This window comes from Miscanthus floridulus, chromosome 6 (genome assembly GCF_019320115.1).
Source record: "Miscanthus floridulus cultivar M001 chromosome 6, ASM1932011v1, whole genome shotgun sequence".
NCBI classification, from domain to species: domain Eukaryota; kingdom Viridiplantae; phylum Streptophyta; class Magnoliopsida; order Poales; family Poaceae; genus Miscanthus; species Miscanthus floridulus.
The window spans coordinates 35,225,175-35,251,614 of NC_089585.1; the positions used below are offsets into that span (position 1 = coordinate 35,225,175).

Consider the following 26,440-nt stretch of genomic DNA (forward strand, 5'->3'; position numbering starts at 1 on the left):
CTCATGATGGCATACTGCCAAGAGGTGCGCAAGCTCGAGGACAAATTCCAGGGGATTGAACTACATCACATCCCTCAAAGGGACAATGATGCCACCGATTTCCTCGCAAAACTGGCCGCCAGGCGGGATCTGACCCCAAGCGGGGTCTTCATCAACAACGTCCATGAGCCGTCCACTTGCATCTAGGAAGATCCAACCTAGATGCACCCCGACGCCCAACTAGCACCTGAGGGCTCCGACCCTAGTACCTCTACATCACCTGCAAGCGTCGCCATATTGGCACCTAGTCAAACCGATTGGCAAGTACCGATACTCGCCTACATCCTCGAAGAGGTTCTCCCACCCAAAAGGACGGAGGCCCAACGAATTGCTCGACGCGCCAAAACCTTCGTCGCACTTGGTGACAAGCTCTACAAACAGAGTCCATTAGGGTTACTCATGAAGTGTATCCTCACCAGCCAAGGGAAGGATCTCCTCCTCGAGGTTCATGCCAGCATTTGCGGGCATCACGTGGCCCCAAGGTCGCTGGTCGGAAAAGCCTTTCTCTGAGGTTTTTACTAGCTCACCGCACTACGAGATGCAGAGGAAGTCATTTGCAAGTGTGAGGGATGCCAGTTCTATGCCCGGCAAACCCATTTGCTGGCACAAGAGCTCCAAACCATCCCTATCACCTGGCCATTCATGGTTTGGGGCCTCGACATGGTAGAACCCCTCAAAAAGGCCCCGGGCGGCTTCACTCACCTACTCGTAGCGGTCGACAAATTCACCAAGTGGATAGAGGCTAAACCCATCACCAACATCCGGTTGAAGGAGGCAGTCAAGTTCTTCCTTGACATCATCTACCGATTTGGCGTTCCCAACTGTATCATCACTAACCACGGGACTAACTTCACCAGGAAGAAGTTCCTAAACTTCAGCGACGGATACAACATTAGGATCGACTGGGCCTCGGTCAGACATCCACGAACTAACGGTTAGGTCGAATGCGCCAATGGCATGGTCCTCCAAGGACTTAAGTCACGCATCTTCGACTGACTCAACAAATACGCCGGGCGATGGGTTGCAGAGGTCCCAGTGATCCCCTGAAGCCTACAAATGACCCCAAACCGATCCACGGGATTCACACCCTTCTTCCTAGCTTATGGAGCCAAGGCAATGTTGCCCTTTGACCTCGTCCATGACGCACCGAGAGTGAAGGCTTTCGACCATGACCGAGCCACGGAGGCCCAACAAGACATAGTCGACCTACTCGAAGAGGCCCGTGAAGCAACCGTCATCCGCTCCACTCGCTACCAACAAACCCTCTGCAGGTACCACGAAAGGAAGATTAGAGGAAGGATTCTTGAAGTTGGTGACCTCATACCCTGGAGGACCCAATCAACAAAGAAAAAACACAAGCTTTCTCCACCATGGGAAGGACCCTATACGGTAACCGAAGTAGTCCGATCGGGCACCTACCGACTAGAGGACAACAACGGCAACCTTCTCTACAAAACTTGGAACATTGAACAACAACATCATTTTCCCCCTAAATTTGGTCTAAACCACTTTTTTGTTAAGACACGCTCCCGTAAGAGCACCCTACCCAAAACACTTTCAGCCTAGATCACTCGGGGGGCTCCATGTACAATATTACCTCTCTTTTTACTATCGTACGATAAAGTAACTGTGTCCCCAAACAGAAACACGTTCCATTCCCTGTGTTTTCCTTACTTAACTCTGTTCTTATTCCTAACCAAACGCACCCCGCCTTTTCCTATGGTTATGAACAGCTGAGCCTCGCGGGCCACGCCTCGGGCTCACAAGGTCACAGCCTACGAAACAAACGGGCAGGTACAAGAAAGAAAGGATAAAGACAAAAGTTTTGCTAAGATAAACACAGGGAACGAATATCGTGGTTCAGTCACAAGGACAACACGGATGTGTTCATTAATACATACAGTTCACACAAGGGCTAAACCACGATTGACAAGCGTAGGTACCGGTCGGACATTTCCGACTGGAGCTCTTCGAACTCCGTCACTCCAGTCGTGCAGGCCCCACCACATGAAATCTCTGTCGAGAGACAACCAGACCCTCCTGAGTCGATCAATTCACTCAGGATAAGCATCTGAGATACAGGTAGGAAGCGAAGGGGCGCCCCATGCGGGCCATGCCGACTCCGTCTCGAATGACGAGCATGGGTCCCGGTCGGACATTTCTGACTAAAGCTCTCCAAACCCCATCTCTTAGGTCATCAAGGTAAGCATATGTTCATGAAACACAAAATTGTTCATGCAAGGGCTAACCCACGATTGACAAGCGCATGTCTCGGTTGGATGTTTCTGACTAGAGCTCTCCGAACCTCGTCACTCCAGTCATCAAGGTAAAACATTATCAAAACCCCTCTATTTCAATTTAAAACATTCATACATCCATATGCGCATTTCATACCATACGCCTGAACCCCCTGGACGGTTAGGGCATGAACCGCCTGGGGGCTCGAGAACTAAGCATCGCACGTGCAGCGAAATGCACCAAAACGCTCCGTGTTGCGCCATGAAGCGGTGGCTTGCCTCATTCGACATGAGCAACCAAATAGAGCCAGGGGAGAAAACCGTAGATGAGCACCGTGCGTCCTTCGCCCGGTCTGGCAAACTGGGTCATCTCAACCTTCTCGTTCGATCCTAAACCTCTCGCCAAGCCCATAGAATCTCCATCAAAGGGGAGGCCGTCAGGCCACCCGGGTTAGTCTATGGAATGACCTAGGCATCTATCGGGCTGTAGGTAAAGGAGTAGTGGAATGTCACAAGAGGGCTATGCCGACCCCATCATGAACGACGGACCCGGATTCCACTCAATCACACCCGTTAGTGAGCTCACCAAGCTAGTCATTCGAGCCCGAGCGATCGGGACAGGTGATGAAACTCAGCCCCGCCGGTTGTGAGGAACCGGATGGGGTAGCGCAAAAATGACTCACAGCCCCCACGAAGCCCCGACAGGGCTCGGGGGTTTAAACGCCATGGGACCGCGACTCTGAATTCGTGTCGACAGGATAGGCGACATGATGAGGACATGGCACCTTCAGATACGAACAATGATTATAAGGTGCACTCATTCCTATATTTGCATAGTGGCTTTGGTTATAATTCACTTGGTTCCACATGTACATGTCACTATTTGAATGTAGGTACAAATATGTCTCAACGTGCAAGTTCATCAAAGTTGAACTTTTGGTTCGTCGGCAGCCCGACAGTGCCTCATTGGGAAGGCCATAACTCATCCATCCGGAGTGCGATCGAGGTCAATGAGCACTTGATGGAAAGCTTGTTTGATAAGCTTTCAAATAGATCTGGTCCCATCTCAATATCATGTCGTGAAGGCCTCCAAATCACCAATATATTCTGTTGCTATTTTTGGTGGGAGCTACACTGTCGTTATGGGCTTGTTAGACATCCTTGGGACCCAGGCCCAAGTTGGAGCACGCCCCAAGAAGATGGAGAATGCCTAAGAGATGGCCTTGGACGTCCTCCTCCTTGGCCACCATCTTAGGAGGCCAGCAAGGACGTCCAAGCCAAGCCAGAGGCCCACTCTAATCTGAGTTCGAGTCTGCCTCGGCCATCAGGACCAGTCTGCAATAAAACGGACGCCCAGGACGCATCCGAACTCCATTTTCGATGATCCACATATGGATGGAAAGCTAATTTGATAAGGAAGCCAATCCAAGTGGTTTCGTGTCAAAACCTCTTCGGAATCAACGGGAATTGTCGAAACAAGTCAGCGTCCAGAATCTGCCAGGGTGCTGCGACACCTACTTTTGGTCCGTTGGACCGTGTATCGTGTTTGGGCCCATTAGGGGGGTGTCCAGGGTAGGCGACGACCCTAAGACCTTTATAATCATACGTCGCCGCCGTCATTAGGTTTTGGGTTTTGCTTAGATTATTCTGTCAAGAAACAGTTTCGCCGTTCTTCGGTTTGTGAGACCCCAACTCGTGAGATTAATTTTTCATCTGCAATTTGGTTGCTTTCTTTCTTGTTCTTGCTTGTGTTCTTCGTTGCGCAGGCAGGGATTAGCCTTCTTGGCGAGGTCAACCTGGTCCGTGACTTGGTTGATAACCAGAGGAGCTATGGTGCTAAGATTGCAGGGTTCGATCTTTCGATCTGAAGCCGGATTGGTGTGTCATTCTCCGCCACAACGATAGTTATCTTGAACCTGACGGAAGATCGGAACCCCCGTCTACATTAAGTGGTAATCAGAGCTAAGGTATACCGTCAGGTTCACTTTTATTCCCTAGTTTGAGAGTTTCGCATTCGTCCTATAGTCTAGTGCCATACTTTATTTCCTATCCTAGAACCTTCCGCGCCATAGCCTTTGCATATTTCAGTTTCAGATTCTGTTGTTGAGTTTGTGTCCTAGGTCAAAGTCTTGTTGCTGGTTTAGATTGTGTTCTTTTCTAGTTTGTATTGATCCCTCCGCCCGCCGCTATTCCGTATCACCATCAGTTTGCATCTTGTGTCCACTAAAACCCTTATTCGAGCAGCTTCCTTAAAACAGTCATAAGTTTTGCATCCGAACTTGAAATGGGAAAAATTTTATATCTACTGAGAATGCCAAAAATAGCAACAGAATATATTGGTGATTTGGAGGCCTTGACGACGTGATATTGAGATGGGACCAGATCTATTTGAAAGCTTATCAAACAAGCTTTCCATCAAGTGCTCATTGACCTCGATCGCACTCCGGATGGATGAGTTATGGCCTTCCCAATGAGGCACTGTCGGGCTGCCGATGAACCAAAAGTTCAACTTTGATGAACTTGCACGTTGAGACATATTTGTACCTACATTCAAATAGTGACATGTACATGTGGAACCAAGTGAATTATAACCAAAGCCACTATGCAAATATAGGAATGAGCGCACCTTATAATCATTGTTCGTATCTGAAGGTGCCATGTCCTCATCACGACATCCGGCTACGGCTTGGGACCGCGACTCTTTAACTCACGTCGATGGGATAGGCGACATCCGACTATGGCTTGGGACCACGACTCTTTAACTCGCATCGATGGGATAGGCGACATCCGGCTATGGCTTGGGACCACGACTCTTTAACTCGCGTCGACAGGATCGGCGACATCTAGCTACGGCTCCTGGGACCGTGACTCCTAAACTCACGTCACGGCTTCAAACGACTTCACTAACTAAAACTAACTCTCTCGATCCACGGTGACCACCGATGCCTGGGTCCGATCATGACTCTGCCTCACCCGATCCCATGGCACGCATCGATGCCAAAAGATTAGTGAGCTCTGACACAACCGAACCGAACTAGCTCCACCCACGGCGCGCATCGACGCCAGGGTCCATTCATGACTCCGACTCACCCGATCCCACGACGAGCAACGACGCCGCGGTTTAACAAAATTCCATCTCAAACTAAAAAAACATGCATACACGCCTGCTGAGACAAACACCCCCAGCCGGTTTGGCCCGAACCGTCTGGGGCTCGGGGTCTACACCCATGGGTGCGCTCGCGCGCACCCGCCGACAAAACAGAAAAAACGTCCCCCATTGACAAAACTCAGAAAAATCCCTTGAACGATTCTGCTCGAACCCCCCGGGGGCTCGGGGGCTACACCCATGGGTGCGCTCACGCGCACCCACCGACAAGACAAAAATCCCCTGGACAATTATGCCCGAATCGCCCGGGGGCTCGGGGGCTCCTGTCGGGTTCATAAACCTGAGGTCCCTCGGGTACCGGCTTCCACGCCAGGGCTTGGCCTAGGAGGACGACCTTCTTTTCTTCTAGATCGGCCCGAGAGTCTAAATTCAATAGACCGGAGCACTCGCTTCAGGCCCTGGCCACCTTCGGCCCATCTTTCCGACCAGAGCACTAGCTCAGGCTCAGGCCAACTCCGAATAGCCTCTCCGATTGGAGCGCTAGCGTTAGGCCTCGGCCGCCTTGGCATGGCCTCCACCTAGAAAGCCTGACACAAAGACTGCTTCCGACTCTGACCTCGTGTCTCCGACTAGGGTTCATAGAAAACCCTGCCCATCGCTATTTTCCGACTAGCGGCCAGTACCGACTGGGGCCATCCGACCAGGGACGCCCGCTCAGAAAGAGCCAGAAGGCATACTAAGGAAGGCAAGACAGGGCTCGTAAGTCAAACCATGGCACCAGGGACCATACCCTGCGGAACAGTATAGTAGGCGCCGACATTTACCTCTATAGTATTATAGGCGCCGGAATTCACCATATACCAGGTGAACATGGTAAAACCATGTTCCTAGTCAGCAAGATAGCATTTTTGCAGGTACTGACGTCCCCCAGTCTTGAAGAAAGCAGCTCAACCTCCCACATGTACCTGATATTCTGCAGTGACATCAACAGTATTACAGGCGCCCACCATTGTCCCATCCCCATCGCCATGGGCAACAAGTCTTAGAAACGTTCGTACTCTCTCTTGTAAAGCCACCCCCTTCTTCTATAAAAGGGGATGTGCTTCCTCCAAACAAAAAGTAGTTAACCCAAGTCGACTTCTTCAAGTTTAGGTTTAGGGTTGGACACTTTGTTCATAGCATAGCTCCTATCGATCTCGGCCCTCCCGACCGGACCGACCGTACACCCCTCATTTCTCCTTCTCGTTTGTAACCCCACTATAGACTTTGAGCACCTGGGCTCAGGAATAAAGTCGCCGACCGACCCCGACTGGGTGTAGGGCATGTTGCCTAAACCAGTATAAATTCTATGTCATTGAGTGCTAGGCCATCTCCGATCACAACGTACAGCAAAACTACAAATATTTACTAGTTGGTCACTTTCTGTACCAATAAACAGTGATCGAAACCCTAACCCTAACCCTAACCAAACCCTAATCTCGATCCTAACCCCATCCCCAACCCTAAATCGAATAGATCCAAGAAAATAAGAAAGAAAAATCAAAGAAAAGAAAAGGGGAAGGGGAAGAGGCCTACCTCGCCGCCACACCATGCTGTCGCCTCGTCGGCACACGGGCAGGTGCTTGGGCCAAGGGCGCCGTGGCCAGGCCGCTCGACGGCGGCACGCTCACCCACTAGGGAGCGCGCACATCAGCGAGAGGGCTAGCGATAGTGCTGTCATCATCAGGACCAAGACAGAGGAGGAGGAGAATAGGCTGGGTCAGATCTAGGGTTTTGAGGGGATCAGGGCACCACCGCTAGTCCGCTCGACAGTGGCGTTGAAAGCTCTAGTTTGGTTTTGGTTAATTGATGAAACCCTAAGTGCTAACCTAGTTTATCAAGATGACTATGAGATAGGTAGCACTACTCCAAGTGATGAAGCAATGGTGAAGATCATGACAATGGTGATGGCATGGCGATGGTCAAATGCCTTGGAAAAGAAGAAAGAGAAAAACAAAAGGCTCAAGGCAAAGGTATAAAATGTAGGAGCCATTTTGTTTTAGTGATCAAGACACTTAGTCAGTGTGATCACATTTAGGATAGATAGCCGTACTATTAGGAGGAGTGAAACTCGTATCGAAATGCGGTTATCAAAGTGCCACTAGATGCTCTAATTCATTGCATATACATTTAGGATCTAGTGAAGTACTAACACCCTTGAAAATGTTTGTGAAAATTTGCTTACACATGTGCACAAGATGATACACTTGGTGGTTGGCACATTTGAGCAAGGGTGAAGAAGTTAGAGTTGAAATGGAGTTGGTCGAAATGGTGCTGGCGTCGGTCCACTGACCGGACGTTGGGTCACTAAGCGACCGGACGCTGAAAGGTAGCGTCTGGTCGAACTGACGGATCTGCACAGTACCTAGGGTATTGCACCGGACGTTGGTCTGTGTCCGGTCAAGGTGGACCGAACGAGTCCGATCGAAGAAATATGCCTCGGGAGCTTACTAGAAACGACCGGACGCTGGGGCTTCAGCGTCCGGTCAGTTTTGCCATAGTGTCCGGTCAGCTTCGTAGCCGTTGAAATCTGACAAATAGTGTTTGAAGCAAGTGACGCATGGCGTCCATCGGGTGACTGGATGCTGAGTCCAAGGTCCGGTCAGTATGACCGGAGCATTCGGTTAGAGTGCGTTTTGCCTAGTGAAGGGGTATAACGGCTCTATTCCATGGGGGCTTCTATTTAAGCCCCATGGCTAGCTGAAGCTCAAACTCTTGCATATTTTCATTGACATAGCAACCTTGTGAGCTTAGCCAAAGTCCTCTCACTCATCTCCATCATTGATTCATCATCTTTGTGAGATTGGGAGAGAATCCAAGTGCATTGCTTGAGTGATTGCATCTAGAGGCACTTGGCATTCATGTTGTGCTGTGGATTTCACTTGTTACTCTTGGTGGTTGCCACCACCTAGACGGCTCGGTGCAGCGGTGGAGGATTGGCATGAGTTGGTGATTGTTCGTGGCCGTCTCCGGTGATTGTGAGGGGAGTTGTACCTTCCCCGACGGAGCGCCAAAAGGTAACTCTAGTAAATTGCTCGTGTCATTGAGTTACCTCACTTGTGGGTCGGTTCTTGCGGTGTCCTATTATGTGGATGAGGTTTGTGAAACACCTCTTAGCCACCAAACCACCAAGTGTTGGTCGACACAATGGAGACATAGCATGTTGGCAAGCACGTGAACCTCAGGAGAAAATCGATTGTCTCTTGTCTTTGACATTCTCCCGGTGATTGGCTATATATTCATCTTGGGATTGGTTCATCCCCTATACGTCGGTATAATCACCCTACTCATTTATTTACATTCTTACAAACTAGTTGATACAAGCTCTTTAGTGTAATTAGAATTGAGAGCTTGCATTATTATTTACATTCATCTAGTTGAGCTCTTTAGAGTAGCAAGATTGAGAGCTCTTAGTGAGTAATTACATAGCAAGTTTGTGTGCCTAAGTAATCATTGCAACTAGAATTGTTGGATAGGTGGCTTGCAACCCTTGTAGAGCTAGAGCAAGTTTGGATTATGCTATTTGTCATACTAATTAAATTACTCTAGTTGATTTGTAGATTTGTAAATAGGCTATTCACCCCCCTCTAGCCATATTAGGACCTTTCAAGTGGTATCGGAGCCGTGGTCACCGTTTGATTGAAGGCTTAACAACCTTGGTGTCAAATTATGGCTCAAGTTGTGTTCAACCATGTGGGGGGCAAACCACCGTTCTTTGATGGCACATGCTATGGTTATTGGAAGAGAAAGATGAGGATGTATTTTGGTTCAATCAATGATCAAGTATGGGAAGTGACCGAGAATGACTATGCTATCATTGATCCCGATGATCCAACCAATCAAGATAAGATCAACAAGCAATACAATACAATGGCTCTCAACACCATATATAATGCCATTGATTCCAAGGTGTTTGAGCAAATCAAGGATTGTGAAAGAGCAAATGAGGTGTGGAAGAGATTGGAGGAAACATATGAGGGCACACCAGCGATGAAGAGTGCCAAGTTGTATATCCTCAAGGATAAATTGACAAGCTTCAAGATGAAGGAAGATGAGAGCATTCCAGAGATGTTTCATTGATTGCAAGTCATTGTCAATGACTTGAAGGTATTGGGAGAGAAGATCAAGGATGATGATGTCTCCCATCGATTCTTGATGTGCTTACCTCCAAGATTTGAGATGTTAAGATTGCTCATCATAAGAGGAGGATTGAAGGACATTACCCCCAACCAAGTACTAGGTGATGTCATGACACAAGAGACATACCATGTGGAAAGGGAGGGGGATGACAAGGATGATAAGAAGGAAGAAGAAGACAAGAAGAAGAAAAGCATAGCATTCAAGGCTAGCTCATCATCATCAAAGAACAAGGGCAAGTCCAAGAAAGAATCAAGTGATAATGAGGATCTTAGTGATATTGATGATGAAGCTATGGCTCTCTTTGTTCGCAAGATGGGCAAGTTCATGAAGAAGAAGGGCTATGGTGTAAGAAAGAGAAGAGATCCCACTAAGAGCAAAGAATATGTGAGAAGATGCTATAATTGCAAGAGCCCCGATCATGTTGTAGCAAATTGTCCTTACAATAGTGACAATGATGAGGATGAGAAGAAGAAGCACAACAAGGATAAGAAAGAAAAGAAGGAGAAGAGAATGACCTTTCAAAAGAAGAAGAAAGGTGGAGGCTATGTGGTCACATGGGATAGTGATGGCTCTTCGGATGATGATAGCTCTAGTGATGATGACAAGAAACATCTCAAGAGAGCATTAGCAAGCATCGCCATCAACAAGAAGCTATCCATCTTTGACACTCCATCGACATGCCTCATGGCAAAGCCTACCAAGGTAAAATATGATGAGAGTGATGATGAATGTGAAAGTGATTCTTGTAGGGATGATGATGACAATGATGAGGAGTACACCAAGGAGGAGCTCTTGGATATGTGTGAGCAAGTGCACGCTTGCAATGAGATGAAGAGAAAGGAGTGCAAAGAATTGCGCAAGAAGCTAAAATCTCTTGAGCAATCCTTTGATGAGCTCAATGCCACTCATGAGAGGCTAATGGAAGCCCATGAGAAGCTTGGCAAAGCTCACTCTAAGCTTGAAAAGGCTCACTCCTCTCTCATTGAGCAAGTCAAAGTGGAGGAAGCCAAGAAGGAGCAAGTGATCATATCATGTGATGTGGGACTAGCATTTGATCTTATTGATAAATCTATTTTTGTTGCTCCCACTAATACTTCTTGTAGCAAAATCATTACTACTCCACCTATGAATGATACATCACTAATGGTGGAAAATGAGAACCTCAAGAATGAGGTAAATGAGCTCACTCGTGCCTTAGGCAATGCCTATGGTGGAGAAGCCCACTTGCTAAAGTGCTTGGGTAGCCAAAGATTTTCTCTCAACAAAGAGGGATTAGGCTATACCCCCAAGAAAGGCAAGGCGGCCTTTGTCACTCCCAAAGCTAGCTTTGTGAAGGGCAATGGTCGGTTTTGCAATAGATGCAAGCAAGTTGGGCATATAGAGCAAAATTGCAAGACCAACAAGAACAAGCTACCTAATGTATCCTCAATTAAATTTGATTCTTGTTACATGCTTTATAAGGGTACCAATTGTGTGAAGGCTAAGTTCATTGGTACACCAATTGTGGGCCCAAAGAAGAAGGTCATTTGGGTACCAAAGACCTTGGTAACTAACCTACAAGGACCCAAGCAAGTTTGGGTACCTAAAAAGAATTGATCTTCTTTCATAGGTAAATTATAAAGCCGGAGGAAGGCATTGGGTGCTTGATAGTGGGTGCACACAACACGTGACCGGTGATTCAAGAATGTTCAATTCAATCAATGAAAGCAAGAGCAATGGGATTGATAATATCACATTTGGTGACAATGGCAAAGGCAAGGTCAAAGGGCTTGGTAAGATTGCAATATCCAATGATTTGAGCATCTCCAATGTGCTACTAGTAGAGAGCTTGAACTTCAACTTATTGTCAGTAGCTCAATTGTGTGATCTTGGTTTCAAGTGCATATTTGGTGTGGATGATGTAGAGATCATAAGTGTAGATGGCTCTAACTTGATATTCAAAGGATTCAGATATGAGAATCTATACTTAGTTAATTTCAATGCTAGAGAAGCTCAATTGTCAACATGTTTGATCACTAAGTCTAGCATGGGTTGGTTATGGCATAGAAGGCTTGGTCATGTTGGAATGAAACAATTGAACAAATTAATTAAGCATAACTTAGTTAGAGGCTTGAAAGATGTCACATTTGAGAAGGATAAGCTATGTAGTGCATGTCAAGCCGGAAAGCAAGTTGGTAACACACATCCTAAGAAGAGCATGATGAGCACATCTAAGGCATTTGAGTTAATGCATATGGACTTATTTGGACCAACCACATATACTAGCATTGGAGGAAATAAATATGGATTTGTGATTGTGGATGATTTCACTAGATACACATGGGTATTATTTCTTGGTGACAAGAGTGATGTGTTTGCAACATTCAAATCATTTGTCAAAGGTATTCACAATGAGTTTGAAACAACAATCAAGAAAGTTAGAAGTGACAATGGTAGTGAATTCAAGAACACTAGAATTGATGAGTTATATGATGAATTTGGAATTAGACATCAATTCTCGGCCAAGTACACTCCTCAATCAAACGGGCTAGTTGAAAGAAAGAATAGAACCTCGATTGATATGGCAAGATCAATGTTGAGTGAGTACAATGTGAGTCATTCATTTTGGGCCGAAGCAATTAACATGGCTTGCTATTATAGCAACCGACTCTATTGTCACCACATGATGGAAAAGACACCCTATGAGCTTTTGAATGGAAGAAAGCCCAACATAGCATACTTTTGGGTTTTTGGTTGTAAATGCTATATATTGAAGAAAGGCACTAGATTGAGCAAGTTTGAAAAGAAATGTGATGAAGGCTTCTTGCTTGGTTACTCCACTACTAGCAAGGCTTATAGAGTTTGGAATTTGGCTAGTGGCACTCTTGAGGAGGTGCATGATGTGGAGTTTGATGAAACAAATGGTTCCCAAGAGGAAGCTGAGAATCTAGATGATGTAAGAGGCACTCAATTGGTCAATGCAATGAAGAACATGGACATTGGTGAGTTAAGGCCTAGAGAGGTGATTGATGTTGAAGATGACAAGAATCAAGTGCTCTCTAACTCAAATGTGCAAGCTAGTGGTTCTCCTAATCAAATCCAAGCAAGCACTAGTAATGATAATGTGCAAGATCAACAAATGGCTAGTTCATCATCTCAACCAAGTGATCAATCAAATGCTAGCAATCAAGTGCAAGTGCTTCAACCAACCAATGTTGTAAGAGATCATCCATTGGACACTATCATTGGTGATATTTCAAGAGGTGTGTAAACAAGATCAAGATTGGCTTCATTTTGTGAGCACTTCTCATTTGTGTCATCTATTGAACCTAAGAAGATAGATGAAGCTTTGAGGGATGTTGATTGGATCAATGCTATACATGAAGAGCTCAACAACTTCACAAGAAACCAAGTATGGGATTTAGTTGAGAGGCCTAAGGATCATAATGTGATTGGAACCAAGTGGATCTTTCAGAACAAGCAAGATCAAGGTGGGATAGTAATAAGGAACAAAGTAAGATTAGTGGCTCAAGGTTACACTCAAGTTGAAGGTCTTGACTTTGGAGAAACATATGCCCCGGTTGCAAGATTGGAAGCAATTAGGATCTTGCTAGCTTATGCTTGTGCCCACAATATCAAGTTGTACCAAATGGATGTGAAAAGTGCATTTCTAAATGGGTACATCAATGAGCTTGTGTATGTTGAGCAACCTCCCGGTTTTGAAGATGAGAAGAAACCCAACCATGTCTACAAGTTGAGAAAGGCTTTGTATGGATTGAAGCAAGCACCTAGAGCATGGTATGAGAGATTGAGGGATTTCCTACTCTCTAAGGGATTCAAGATGGGAAAGGTTGACACCACTCTCTTCACCAAAAAGCTTGGAAATGACTTGTTTGTAATGCAAATCTATGTTGATGATATCATCTTTGGATCAACAAATCAAGAATTTTGTGAGGAGTTTGGCAAGATAATGGCAAGTGAGTTTGAGATGTCTATGAATGGAGAACTTAGTTACTTCCTTGGTCTTCAAATCAAGCAAATGAAGAATGGCATATTTATGAGTCAAGGCAAGTACATCAAGGACATGATCAAGAAGTTTGAAATGGATGAGAGTAAAGCTATTAGTACACCAATAGGGACAAGTGGAAGCTTAGATAGTGATGCAAGTGGCAACATGGTGGATCAAAAGATGTATCGGTCTATGATTGGAAGTCTACTCTATGTGACCGCATCAAGGCCGGATGTGATGTTTAGTGTATGCATGTGTGCTAGATTTCAAGCCTCACCAAGAGAAAGTCATTTGAAGGCAACTAAGAGAATATTGAGGTATTTAAAGCATACACAACATGTTGGATTATGGTATCCCAAAGGAGCAATATTTGAGTTGATTGGATATTTGGATTCCGATTATGCGGGATGCAAAGTTGAGAGAAAGAGCACATCGGGCACATGTCAACTATTGGGAAGATCACTTGTATCTTGGTCATCAAAGAAGCAAAATAGTGTAGCACTTTCAACCGCCGAAGTGGAGTACATTTCGGCCGGTAGTTGTTGTGCTCAATTACTTTGGATGAAGGCTACTTTGAGTGACTTTGGAATCAAGTTCAAGCAAGTGCCATTGCTATGTGACAATGAAAGTGCCATAAAGCTCACCAACAACCCGGTTCAACACTCAAGAACAAAGCATATAGATGTCCGTCATCACTTCATAAGAGATCACCAATAAAAAGGGGACATTTGCATAGAGAGTGTGGGCACCAAAGATCAACTTGCCGACATATTCACCAAGCCACTTGATGAGAAGAGGTTTTGCAAGCTACGGAATGAATTGAACATACTTGACTTCTCCAATATGACATGCCTCTCCTTCGAGCAATCCAAGGTAAAAGTTGATTGGCATGGCATACATCCTTGCTAAGGACATGATTAGTGCATCTAGAACATATTTCACATTTGAATAGGCTCATTCATGAAAATCAAATGAATTTGATGCTTGTATGGTACCACTATTGCTTGTATGTTTGAAATGATCTAGTGGTAGTATATGACATGTTTGTGGGCTTGTAAACCTAGTGTTTGATTTAGAAAATGAGCTATAAGTGTTTAACTCAACATGGTACAAAATAACCCTTATTTGGAGGTGTGAAGAAGCTTGTTCTTGGATCAAACTGAGTTAAATATCTTTTGCAAGTAATCTAGATTGAACCAAATTGGAAAAATGATCCTCATTTCACATGGTTTCACCCCAACATCTCTATAATTTGAGGCCACCTTTTGTGCAAATTATTGGCATTAATAATCCTACCCTATCTACACTTTAAGCCTTTGTGGTCATTGATGACAAAGGGGGAGAAATAGTGCAAAGATAGTGAAAACAAAAGGGGAGAGATAATATATGACAAAAGAAGAGGATCAATTAAAATTTTGAGCATACAAATAGGGGGAGCAAGCTCATAAACTTGTATGGTGCATTTGAATGAGCATTACATATGTTTGCTTGCATGGCATAAGTTTTAATTTCAAATATCCATGCTTGTGTGGTGTATGCTAGTTGTAGGTTTGAATGTTGAAATGAAAAACTAGCATGCATAGGCTAAGTAACTAGACTTATGTTCATTCTATGGAAACTAGACCCTTGTATGTAATGTTGATCTCATGGGATATTCTAGTTCTTGTATATGTCTAGTTACTAATGGTGCTAAGGATGGTATATTGGTGCACTCCGATTGGTATCACGCTTCAAAGGTCCATCTCTTATACCTTAGCATCATTTGGTAGAAATTGTCTCCTATATTTCTTATCTAAGCATATGTGTAAAGCTTCAATCCAAACTCTTAGCACATATGTAGGGGGAGCAATTGCTATCATATAGAGTTCATGAAACTTGCCCATATCCTTTACACATGGTAAATATGCTTGGGCAAGCAACATGGATTTAAATGAACTTTAATTCATATCTTTGTATAAGGGTTGTCATCAATTACCAAAAAGGGGGAGATTGAAAGCTCTAGTTTGGTTTTGGTTAATTGATGAAACCCTAAGTGCTAACCTAGTTTATCAAGATGATTATGAGATAGGTAGCACTACTCCAACTGATGAAGCAATGGTGAAGATCATGACAATGGTGATGGCATGGTGATGGTCAAATGCTTAAACTTGGAATAGAACAAAGAGAAAAACAAAAGGCTCAAGGCAAAGGTATAAAATGTAGGAGCCATTTTATTTTAGTGATCAAGACACTTAGTGAGTGTGATCACATTTAGGATAGATAGCTATACTGTTAGGAGGAGTGAAACTCGTATCGAAATGCGGTTATCAAAGTGCCACTAGATGCTCTAATTCATTGCATATGCATTTAGGATCTAGTGAAGTACTAACACCCTTGAAAATGTTTGTGAAAATTTGCTAACACATGTGCACAAGATGATACACTTGGTGGTTGGCACATTTGAGCAAGGGTGAAGAAGTTAGAGTTGAAATGGAGTTGGTCAAAATGGTGTTAGCGTCGGTCTATTGACCGGACGCTGGGTCACTCAGCGACCGGACGCTGAAAGGCAGCGTCTGGTCGAACTGATGGATCTGCACAGTACCTAGGGTATTGCACCGGACGCTGGTCTGTGTCCGGTCAAGGTGGACCGGACGCGTCTGGTCGAAGAAATACGCCTTGGGGAGTTTACTAGAAATGACCGGACGCTGGGGCTTCAGCGTCCGGTCAGTTTTGCCATAGCGTCCGGTCAGCTTCGTAGCTATTGAAATCTGACGAACAGTGTTTGAAGCAAGTGACGCATGGCGTCCATCAGGTGACCGGATGCTGAGTCCAGGGTCCGGTCAGTATGACCGGAGCGTTTGGTCAGAGCGCGTTTTGCCCAGTGAAGGGGTATAACGGCTCTATTCCATGGGGGCTTCTATTTAAGCCCCATGGCCGGCTGAAGCTCGAACTCTTGCACATTTTCATTGACATAGCAACCTTGTGAGCTTAGCCAAAGTCCTCCCACTCATCTCCATTATTGATTCATCATCTTTGTGAGATTGGGAGAGAATCCAAGTGCATTGCTTGAGTGATTGCATCTAGAAGCACTTGGCATTCATGTTGCGCTGCGGATTTCGCTTGTTACTCTTGGTGGTTGCCACCACCTAGACGGCTTGGTGCAGCGGTGGAGGATCAACATGAGTTGTGATTGTTTGTGTCCGTCTCCGGTGATTGTGAGGGGAGTTGTACCTTCCCCGACGGAGCGCTGAAAGGTCACTCTAGTAAATTGCTCGTGTCATTGAGTTACCTCACTTGTGGGTCAGTTCTTGTGGTGTCCTATTGTGTGGACAAGGTTTGTGAAACACCTCTTAGCCGCCGAACCACCAAGTGTTGGTCGACACAACGGGGACGTAGCGTGTTGGCAAGCACGTGAACCTCGAGAGAAAATCGATTGTCTCTTGTCTTTGACATTCTCCCGGTGATTGGCTATATATTTGTCTTGGGATTGGTTCATCCCCTGCACGTCGGTATAATCACCCTACTCACTTATTTATATTCTTGCAAACTAGTTGATACAAGCTCTTTAGTGTAATTAGAATTGAGAGCTTGCATTATTATTTACATTCATCTAGTTGAGCTCTTTAGAGTAGCAAGATTGAGAGCTCTTAGTGAGTAATTACATAGCAAGTTTGTGTGCCTAAGTAATCATTGCAAGTAGAATTATTGGATAGGTGGCTTGCAACCCTTGTAGAGCTAGAGCAAGTTTGCATTACGCTATTTGTCATACTAATCAAATTGCTCTAGTTGATTTGTAGATTTTTAAATAGGCTATTCACCCCCTTCTAGCCATATTAGGACCTTTCAGGCATGCTCACCCGCGTGGGGAGCGCGCGCCGGTGAGGGGGCCAGCAACGGCATCAAAGTCGCTTGCGCTCTTGCTCTCGGTTGTTGCTGCTGCTTGCTGCGCTAAGGAAGAGAGCGGCTGAGAGAGAGAAAGAAAGAAATGCCTAGGGTTTCAGGGGCAACGTGTGGCCGCACGGGGGTTTTGATCCAGCGACATCGTCGCTCAGCCGTTGGATCAACATGGCCGCTCCAGATTCACTAGACCGCCGGCCGGCCCAAGCGGCCGTGCACGGCTGCACGACTTTGCCGGCCCAGGCCTAGGTTGCGGCCTGGGTGCGGGCAGCGCGCGTGCAAGGGAGGAAGGCCGGGCCAATTTCTTGGTCGAGCCGAAGGAACAATGTTGATTTGAGTTAATTTTTGTTTTTCTTTTTCTAGTAAAAGTTTTATTTCCTGGAAAATGGATAAATGGCTTAAAGAAAATCGAAAAGAGAATTTTCCTGTGGGTAAAATTCACTAAATTGAGATTATTTTTCCACTGCGTATTTAAAGTTGTCATTTTCATTATTAAATTCAAATCAACGGGAGAATTTAATTTTGAAAATGGATATGTTTTTAGTTGATTATAATATTGTTATTATTCTGACCAACGTTGATTAATGACAATATTATGATGTTATTTATGAGTTTTGTCATGCATTAATTCTATTTTTGCCCAACGGTGATGTAGAATTAATGTAGAGGACAATTGTATGTTTTAATTTTGACCAACGTTGGAACTAAGGTATGCAATTGTTATTATTATGTTTATGTTCTCACTCTATATGAATTGTGTTTTCAGGCGGTTACAACTTGATGGGTTGTATCAAAGAGATCCCCACTCTCAAAGGTAACAACTACACGGAGTAGAAGAAAAAGATTGACCTAGCTTTCATCTTGGCTGAGGTGGACTGGGTAGTCACCTCACCGTGTCCCACTGAGCCTGTGGCACCGGTGAGGGAGACAAATGAGGCTGATGCCGTTGGGCAACCAAAGAAAGGAATTTTGCATCCCAAAAGATGTCCTATGGCCTTAAGTATAGGAAGTGGGTCACTGCCAACGAGAAATGTTTGGATATGATAAAGAACACGATTGAGCTTGCAATTGTGGGCTCAATCCCAGAGTGACACCATCACCGAGTACCTCGATAGAATAAAGAGTCAGTTCACTGGCTCTTTAAAGACATATGCTACCCAACTGATAAAGCAACTGGTGACAGAGAGGTACTCTAGAAATGATGGCATAAGAGAGCACATACTAAGGATAAGCAATTTGGCATCCAAGCTAAAACCAATGGATCTGTCTCTCAACGAAGAGTTCCTTATCCATCTGATTTTTGCTTCCTTGCCAAAGGAATTTGACACTTTTGTTGTCAATTACAACATACAGCCCGAGAAGTGGGACTTAGAGAGGCTCATGGCTATGTGTGTGCAAGAGGAGGAGAGAATGAAAGCTGCCAATGGTGGCACTATAAATTATGTGAAAGACAACAAGAAAAAGAATAATAATGCTAACTCCTTCTTAAAGCCAAAGGGAAAGGGTCCCATGCTGCATCAGCCTCAACAGAATAAGTTCACAGTAGAGAAAGACCAGTGTCTCTATTGCAAGAAGACGGGACATTATAAGAAAGATTGTCCCGATTACTTAAAGATGATCATGGCAAAGAAAGGTGAGAACATTATTATGTTCATAAATGAATCCCTGTATGTACAGTATTTAAAATCTATTTGGTGGATTGACTCAGGTGCAACTATTCATGTTGCTAACTCTTTACAGGGATTCCATTCGACGAGGACTATGCAAAGAAGCGAAAGACACGTTAAAGTTGTAAATAGAGTCCGATCATATGTTGAAGCCATTGGCGATCTTTCTCTAGAGCTTGCTGATGGCTTCACACTTTTACTTAAAGATGTACTTTATGTTCCCGCTTTACAGAGAAACTTGATTAGTGTTTCATGCTTGGACAATGATGGATATGATTGCCATTTTGGAAATGGCAAATGTAAGATAACATTTAATAATGCATGTGTTGGTCTTGCTATCTTACAAAATGAGCTTTATTTGTTATCACTACGTGATGATGTGAATGTTGTATGTGATGATGGGAACATTGCGTGCGACAATAAGAATGTATCCTTGTCTGTGGATGTAAACAGAAAACAAAAGAGAGCTCACGATGCGTTGTCGAAATTATGGCACTGTTGTTTAGGCCATATTTTGAGGGGAAGAATAGAAAGACTAGTTAAGAATGATATTCTTCCTCCATTAGAGTTATCCGATTTAGAACAATGCAGAGAATGCATAAAAGGAAAGTATGTAAAGAAAATTAAGAAAGATGCCAAACGAAATACAGGAATTTTATAGATTATTCACACAGACATCTATGGTCCATTTCCTGTAAAGAGTGTGGATGGTTACGATTCGTTCATAACATTCGCAGATGATTACTCCCGTTATGGCTACATTTATCCAATCAAAGAAAGAACAAAAGCATTGGATAAATTTAAGATATTTAAGGCAGAAGTTGAAAACCAACACAATTTAAAGATTAAGATAGTTAGGTCCGACCGTGGGGGGGGGGGGGCGAGTACTACGGTCGGCATACCCTGTATGGCCAAGTTGTTGGACCTTTTGCAAGGTTCTTACAGGAGAATGGCATAGTAGCCCAGTATTCTATACTGGGCGAACCTCAGCAGAATGGAGTAGCTAAAAGACGCAATCATACCTTGATGGATATGGTGTGCAGTATGATAAGTTACTCTACCTTACCGTTGAGCCTGTGGATAGAGGCGTTAAAAGCCGCCATTCATATTCTTAATAGAGTACCAAGTAAGTCGGTGTCCAAAACACCGTATGAGTTGTGGACAGGAAGAGTACCCTCACTAAACCACTTACGTGTGTGGGGGAGCCATGCTGAGGCTAAAGTATTTAACCCAAACATTGTGAAGCTAGATCCTAAAATAGTAAGTTGCCATGTTATTGGCTACCCAGAAAAGTCAAAAGGTTTTCGTTTCTACTATCCAGACAGGCATACAAAGTTTGTGGAAACGAGACACGCTGTCTTCCTAGAGGATGAAATGATAAGGGAGAGCATGGTAGCTCGAGAAATTGACCTTGAAAAAAAGCGGGTGTATGCGCCCACTCTGATAATTCATGAGCTATTTTTCTCACTACCTGCTGTCGCTGCACCGACAATGTAAGATACTGTGATGCCAGCACCTATTGTTATTCCACCCGTGGCAACAATGAATGATGATGAGGAACCTGTTCTTCAGGATCCTGTAGAACCTATTGCCACACATGAGGGGGAGCAACAACAGCCTCAAACAGAAGATGTGCCAAATGTGAAGGCCCCTAGAAGGTTTCAAAGAGTTAGAAAATCAGCTATTCCTGCTGACTATGAAGTATACAACACTGAGGAATTTCAAATGGAGGATGATCCCACCTCATTTGAAGAAGCCATGAGAAGTGATCATTCATCAAAGTAGCTTGAGGCCATGAAAGATGAAATAAAATCTATGAATGCCAATAAAGTTTGGGACATGGAAATAATTCCTAAAGGAGCAAAAACAGTAGGATGTAAATGGGTCTATAAAACAAAACTTGACTCTCAAGGGTATATAGAGAGATATAAAGCGTGACTTGTGGCAAAAGGCTTTACGCAAAGAGAAGGGATTGATTACAATGAGACATTTTCTCTAGTCTCATGTAAAGATTCCTTCAAAATCATAATGGCATTAGTGGCACATTACGATTTAGAATTACATCAGATGGATGTAAACACGGCATTCCTCAACGGGGACTTGGAGGAAAATATTTACATGGCACAACCGAAAGGTTTTGTCATAGAAGGAAAAGAATGAATGGGATGCCGCCTAAAGAAATCTATTTATGGATTAAAACAAGCTTCAAGACAGTGGTACTTGAAGTTTGATTAGGCAATAAGGAATTTTGGGTTTAAAGAGAATGTTGAGGACAATTGTGTCTATGCAAAGTTTAAGAATGAAAAGTTTATCTTCCTTGTCCTGTATGTGGACGATATCTTACCGGGTTACTTGGTAAATTCCAGAGCAATCCTGGAACGAAACACTGGAAATTAATAAAGAAAGTCTTGCGTTATTTGCAAGGAACGAAAGGCCTCATGATAACGTATAGAAGATCTGATTCACTCCATATAGTGGGATATTCAGATTCTGATTATGCGGAAGATGATAGAAAATCCACGTCTGGATATGTATTTACTCTCGCAGGGGGAGCTATTTTATGAAAAAGCTCGAAGCAAACCGTCACTATATCGTACACAATGTATGCCGAGTTTGTAGCGTGTTACGAGGCAACGAGGTAGGTGAACTGGCTAAAGAAGTTCATACGGATTAGGGTTTAGGTTTCGGTGGGGAGCTCGGCTCAGGTGAACCTCGTGACTTGAGCTGCCGGCTCCCACCTCTATTTATAGCGCAGTGTGACAGGGGCCCTCCAGACATAGTGGGTTGGGCGCCTCCGATCAGGGCGCGGATCAAAGGTCCAACTGGACCGTTGGACCTAGTTTGAGATTAGAGATCAATCTAACAGAGGTGAGTTTATTCCAACCTTCAATCTTCACTATCATAGTCCATTGAGTTTCTTTTTGTGTGCTTAATATCTAGTACTCTGCTAGTCTTGAGCAACGAGTGTTAAAGCTATGGTGCTCGTTGCACTCTCCAGATGCACCCAAGATACCACAGTGAAATTTCTGGGTGGTTGTCATACAAAAGGGATTTTTCATCTTAATTTTGCTATGCCCTTCGCATTCACCAGAAAAAAGATTGTTTGCGTATATATTTCATGTTTTCAAATGAGACTTCAACCAAATCAAATAATTCAATATATTATCTCCTATCTACAAATTCCACCAATATTGTTTTTTTTTGTGTTCCTACCGCTGTGAGGATTCATTTTATCAGTACCGATAGATAGGACTAAGTTCAAATTTGGTTTTGTTCCATTCTTGCCTGCACAAGATTTTTCTTAGAGATTAGACAACAACCAAAGACACAGACACAGACACAGACACAGACACAGACACAGACACACCTTTGAGTGCTGAGCTTGTGGTTCGCTTCAACCATTATATTCAGTATATAATAATGTGAATAAACTTGTTTCTAACAAATCTTCTGTTTTCCCCTCCTGTGTTTGAGACCTTTTAATCCAACTTTAAACTTCAACCTAATGGATTGAGCCTGCATCTGATTAACTTGAGTTAGGAATCCAATTTTTTGCAAATTTTTTGAACAGCTTCAGAACATATTTTTATTAAAGTTGGTGTCTGTTCTTAATCCTGTTCATAATGTTTGGTTTTATTGTGTCAAAGATGGTATAAGCAGGTTGCGAAAGTTGCTGGTTTTTGTATGCAATAACATTTGGGCTTATTTTTATTACTCCTTATATGCAGACTTTGAGAACTTTGAAGAGTACATTTTGGCCATTCCAGTCTGATCAGTCTAGTAGCTTATTTCTGAATGCTGTTGCTGTAAACCACTACGGCCCTGGTACTTTAGGTGATAACCAAGCAAGGTCACATGGAAACATAAGGTACTTTCTCTGAATTTATCAAGCGTAGTTCCTCTCTCTTTTTACACTGGATGCTGCTGGAGATCTGGAACGATGTCAATTTTGGTTAACAGTGCCATTGAGATGGCTGCTGCTAAAGCTGCTCACCATAGATTGATGCGTGGAGTATGGACTAATGTTCGTTTTGGTGATATGCGTCGTGCTTTAGCAGGTACTTTATTTTCTTTCTGCACAGTTTGAATGTATCATGGCCTCATGGGCCATTCCTATGCCATTGCTTTATCTACAGAAAGGAATGTATTTTGCGTTGTATTTCTCTCAGTGCGATACCTGTTTCATATCTTGCATTTTTCTTGTTTCAGCTTGTGAGCGACTGATACTACTGCATCACGATCCACATGAACTGAGGGATTACGCAGCCCTTCTGTACCACTGTGGGTACTATGAAGACTGCCTACACTACTTATCATTATACCAAACTGCAAAGGTAATTCTTTCAGACATGACCCTATCATGGGAGTGGCCCAGAAAATGTAAAACTCACGAACATCACTCTGCATTGTTTCTTTGCAGGCTGGGCAATCCCCAATGAATCGATTGGAGGTCTTGGAGGAGGAAGCTGTGAATACTCTCAAAGCGCGGTTAACGCTTATTTTAGCAGAGGATGGCTGGAGCAGCAGATGTAGACCTGTGGCAAGTTACTGGACCAAGAACTCTGAGCCGTGGTAGTTTAGGTAGCTGACCATCGTTGCAACTGAAGCAAAGAACTACAGATTGTATATAGCATTTTCGACTGTGGATATGTTGTACAGCCACTTGGTAATCCTTGCGGGATGAATCGAATTCCTGATTTTACAGAACATGACATTGTTCAGGTGTGGAATGCTTTATCTGAAATTTGCAAGGGTTACTTTTATATTTTCGAATTGATTTGATACAACAACATATCCTTCAGATCTGTATCTGCAATTTCAAACAGTTAAACTTATGTTTCAGAAGTACCAGAATATAGAAGTTCTTTTAGGCGTATAATCATGTTGAATATGTACAGGGATAGTGTAAACTTTTAGGAAATCACGGCTTCGTTTTTGCTGGCTGTTGTAGCACACTGGTTCGTCCGATAGACGATGAATGAATCTACACCCCCAAGAAATCACTCCAAAACATTGGCATTTTTTTCACCGAATAAATTAACCAGGGACATCTCGCAAAGTAATTCAAACATAACATAATGAATCGCATTACAAAGGAATTAAATAGCACATAATATGATTATAAATGCTCAGTAAAACTAGCTAATTGTCCTGACACAACACAATACAGAACCAAATACTTCACGAGTGATGAATATGTAAAAGCCACAGGAACCCAAAGCAGAACTAACATGCATAGTATTAAGTTAACTACGTACGCACGTACGCATGCACACGCTCCAAACTGCTGATCAGTGGAGCATCAAGACGAGACTCACGAAGGCAGCCAGTGCCGCCGCGACGGCGACGCCGGCAGCAGCGGCAACCGCTGTGTCTGCGCTGGAGGAAGCCCTGGGCGGATGCCCCTGGCCGCCGCCGCCGTGGCCCGGCTGCGCCGACGTCACTGGCGCGGAGGCCGGGCCTGGCGTCGCGACGATGGCCGGGTGCACCATGACGCGCACGATGAGCCTCTGTCCCTCCTCGCAGTGGCCCGGCTCGCCGCTGATGAAGCAGAAGAAGCCCGGGCGGTCGAGGACGAACCTGGTGGCGCCGTCGGCGAAGGTCGCGAGCGGCTCCGTGGTGTTGCAGGCGTCGAAGGCGGTGCGGTCCACCAGGAGCACCGAGTCGTTCGCGTACTTGAAGTCTGCGAGAGGATTCATTGATGCCGTCGACGGCGGTCAATAACCGGAGGATTGCATTGATGGGAGCAGGGAAGGAACAGTTGGGATACTCACAGAGGTGGTCGCCGACGCGGAAGCGGTTGTTCATGGCCCACCAGCCATAGCTGGTGTTGGCGTCCGGGACGCGCCACCCACGCGGGCCGCCGACGTGGAACTCCAGGCCCTGCCGCACGGTTGCATCGGCGGCCGCGGCGCCGGGAGCGAGAAGGAAAAAGACGACGCCGGCGAGGGCCAGCACTGGGAGAAGCGCGCGGGAGCTGTTGGCAGCGGCCATGGATCTTGCAGCAGGCGGCGGCGCACGGCGGTGCGAGCGAGGAGCAGGAACGAGAACGACGGAGCTAGCCTCTGGCTTGGCACTGCTGGTCGCCGGTCGCCGTGCTCAGAATCGCTTGGTGCGCGCGGGTGGAGTGGAACTGCATAGGCTGCGCGTTCGCTCGCTTTATAGGGGAGTGGCTCTTGGGTCTTGGCAGGGGAACGGTTGCCAGGTCGCGTCGCCGGTTGTAGTTTGACCACACGCCGGTCGCCGGGGCAAGCGCTCCGGTCTGATTCGATGCGGACGTGCGTTCGTGGGCGAGAGCGAGAGCGAGAACGTGGGGAACGATGGGGGGCGCGCTGGCGGTTAGCGGCTGCTCGCTGCATGTCACACTGTCGCCGTCGCCGGCCGGGCTGTGCCAAACGTGGAAAGCGTTATGCTAGCTATGCCCCGGCCCATGGATTTGGAAGGGGGTTTCGGAAGGTGATCTTCGAATTTGAGAGGCCGAAATGGCACCGTCTGAATTTATCGAATCAGTGTCTGAATTCTTCAAATCTTGTACAATCATTTTTTTTCTGTAAAACAATGAGCAACTCCACCCAACCCCTCAAACTCTTATTTCAGGCTCTCTATTTTCTCCCACCTATATTTTATACATAACTTGTAAATACCAAGTTCAACATTTTATATCTAAACTGCGTTAGTATTATTGAAATAGATATTTCTTAATGACAATTTTATATGGTTACATATTGAAGGAATTATTTTTTCAAATAATTTAGAACTATATTTTTTTATTTGTCAGTCTTAGAACGGCTATATATTTGAACGGACACTCTTCCAACGGCTATAAATTAAATGGTCGCTCTTCCGATGGCTATAAATCAAACGGTCGCTTTTCCAACGGCTATAAATCAAACGGTCGCTCTATGTGCAACAGTTATATTTTTCCATCTATATATATATATATATATATATGGCCATTCCCTTTCGTGAACCAATTCCAACATTGCGCTGCTTCTTGTCCACTGAAAATGAGTCGTCTCTCCCGACTAGATTCATCTTCTTCATCCGATGATGGTGATGATGCTCTTGAGGAAACCCTTACTACGTTACACCAATCACACACTCAATATCACGCTCTCCATGCTCCACGATGGGGTGGTTCTGTACCTGGGCGTCAGTACATTCATCGGGACAGAGAAAGTGGGCATTGGAGGTTGTACAATGACTATTTCTTCGAAAATCCAACCTACAGGCCACCTTTCTTACGGCACAGGTTTGCTAATAGCCTATTAATTATTGTGTACCTTCTTTATCCACATTCCTATGTCCATGTTTGCTTAGTTTGGATTTGTCCCTCAGGTTTAGGATG

The 26,440-nt window shown here is 44.7% G+C and overlaps 1 protein-coding gene and 1 pseudogene across 1 annotated transcript; one reads left to right on the forward strand and one right to left on the reverse strand.

The window, feature by feature from the left end:
* The window catches only part of LOC136458065 (uncharacterized), a 48,006-nt pseudogene extending 24,267 nt beyond the window's left edge, over nt 1–23,739 (forward strand).
* Nucleotides 23,740–24,092: 353 nt separating this feature from the next.
* On the reverse strand, nt 24,093–25,206 carry LOC136458066 (early nodulin-like protein 5). Its single transcript, XM_066458072.1, has 2 exons — nt 24,867–25,206; nt 24,093–24,775 (listed from the first exon to the last, which is right to left on the reverse strand). The coding sequence occupies exons 1-2, from the start codon at nt 25,084–25,086 to the stop codon at nt 24,384–24,386; spliced, it is 612 nt and encodes a 203-aa protein (XP_066314169.1). The 5' UTR covers nt 25,087–25,206; the 3' UTR covers nt 24,093–24,383.
* Between the last annotated feature and the right edge of the window lie 1,234 nt (nt 25,207–26,440).

Coding starts and splice junctions, on each gene's coding strand:
- LOC136458066 (XM_066458072.1), bottom strand. CDS start 25,086: ATGGCCGCTGCCAACAGCTCCCGCGCGCTTCTCCCAGTGCTGGCCCTC. Junction 24,776..24,866: donor CCGCGTCGGCGACCACCTCT/GTGAGTATCCCA, acceptor ATCCTCTCGCAG/ACTTCAAGTACGCGAACGAC.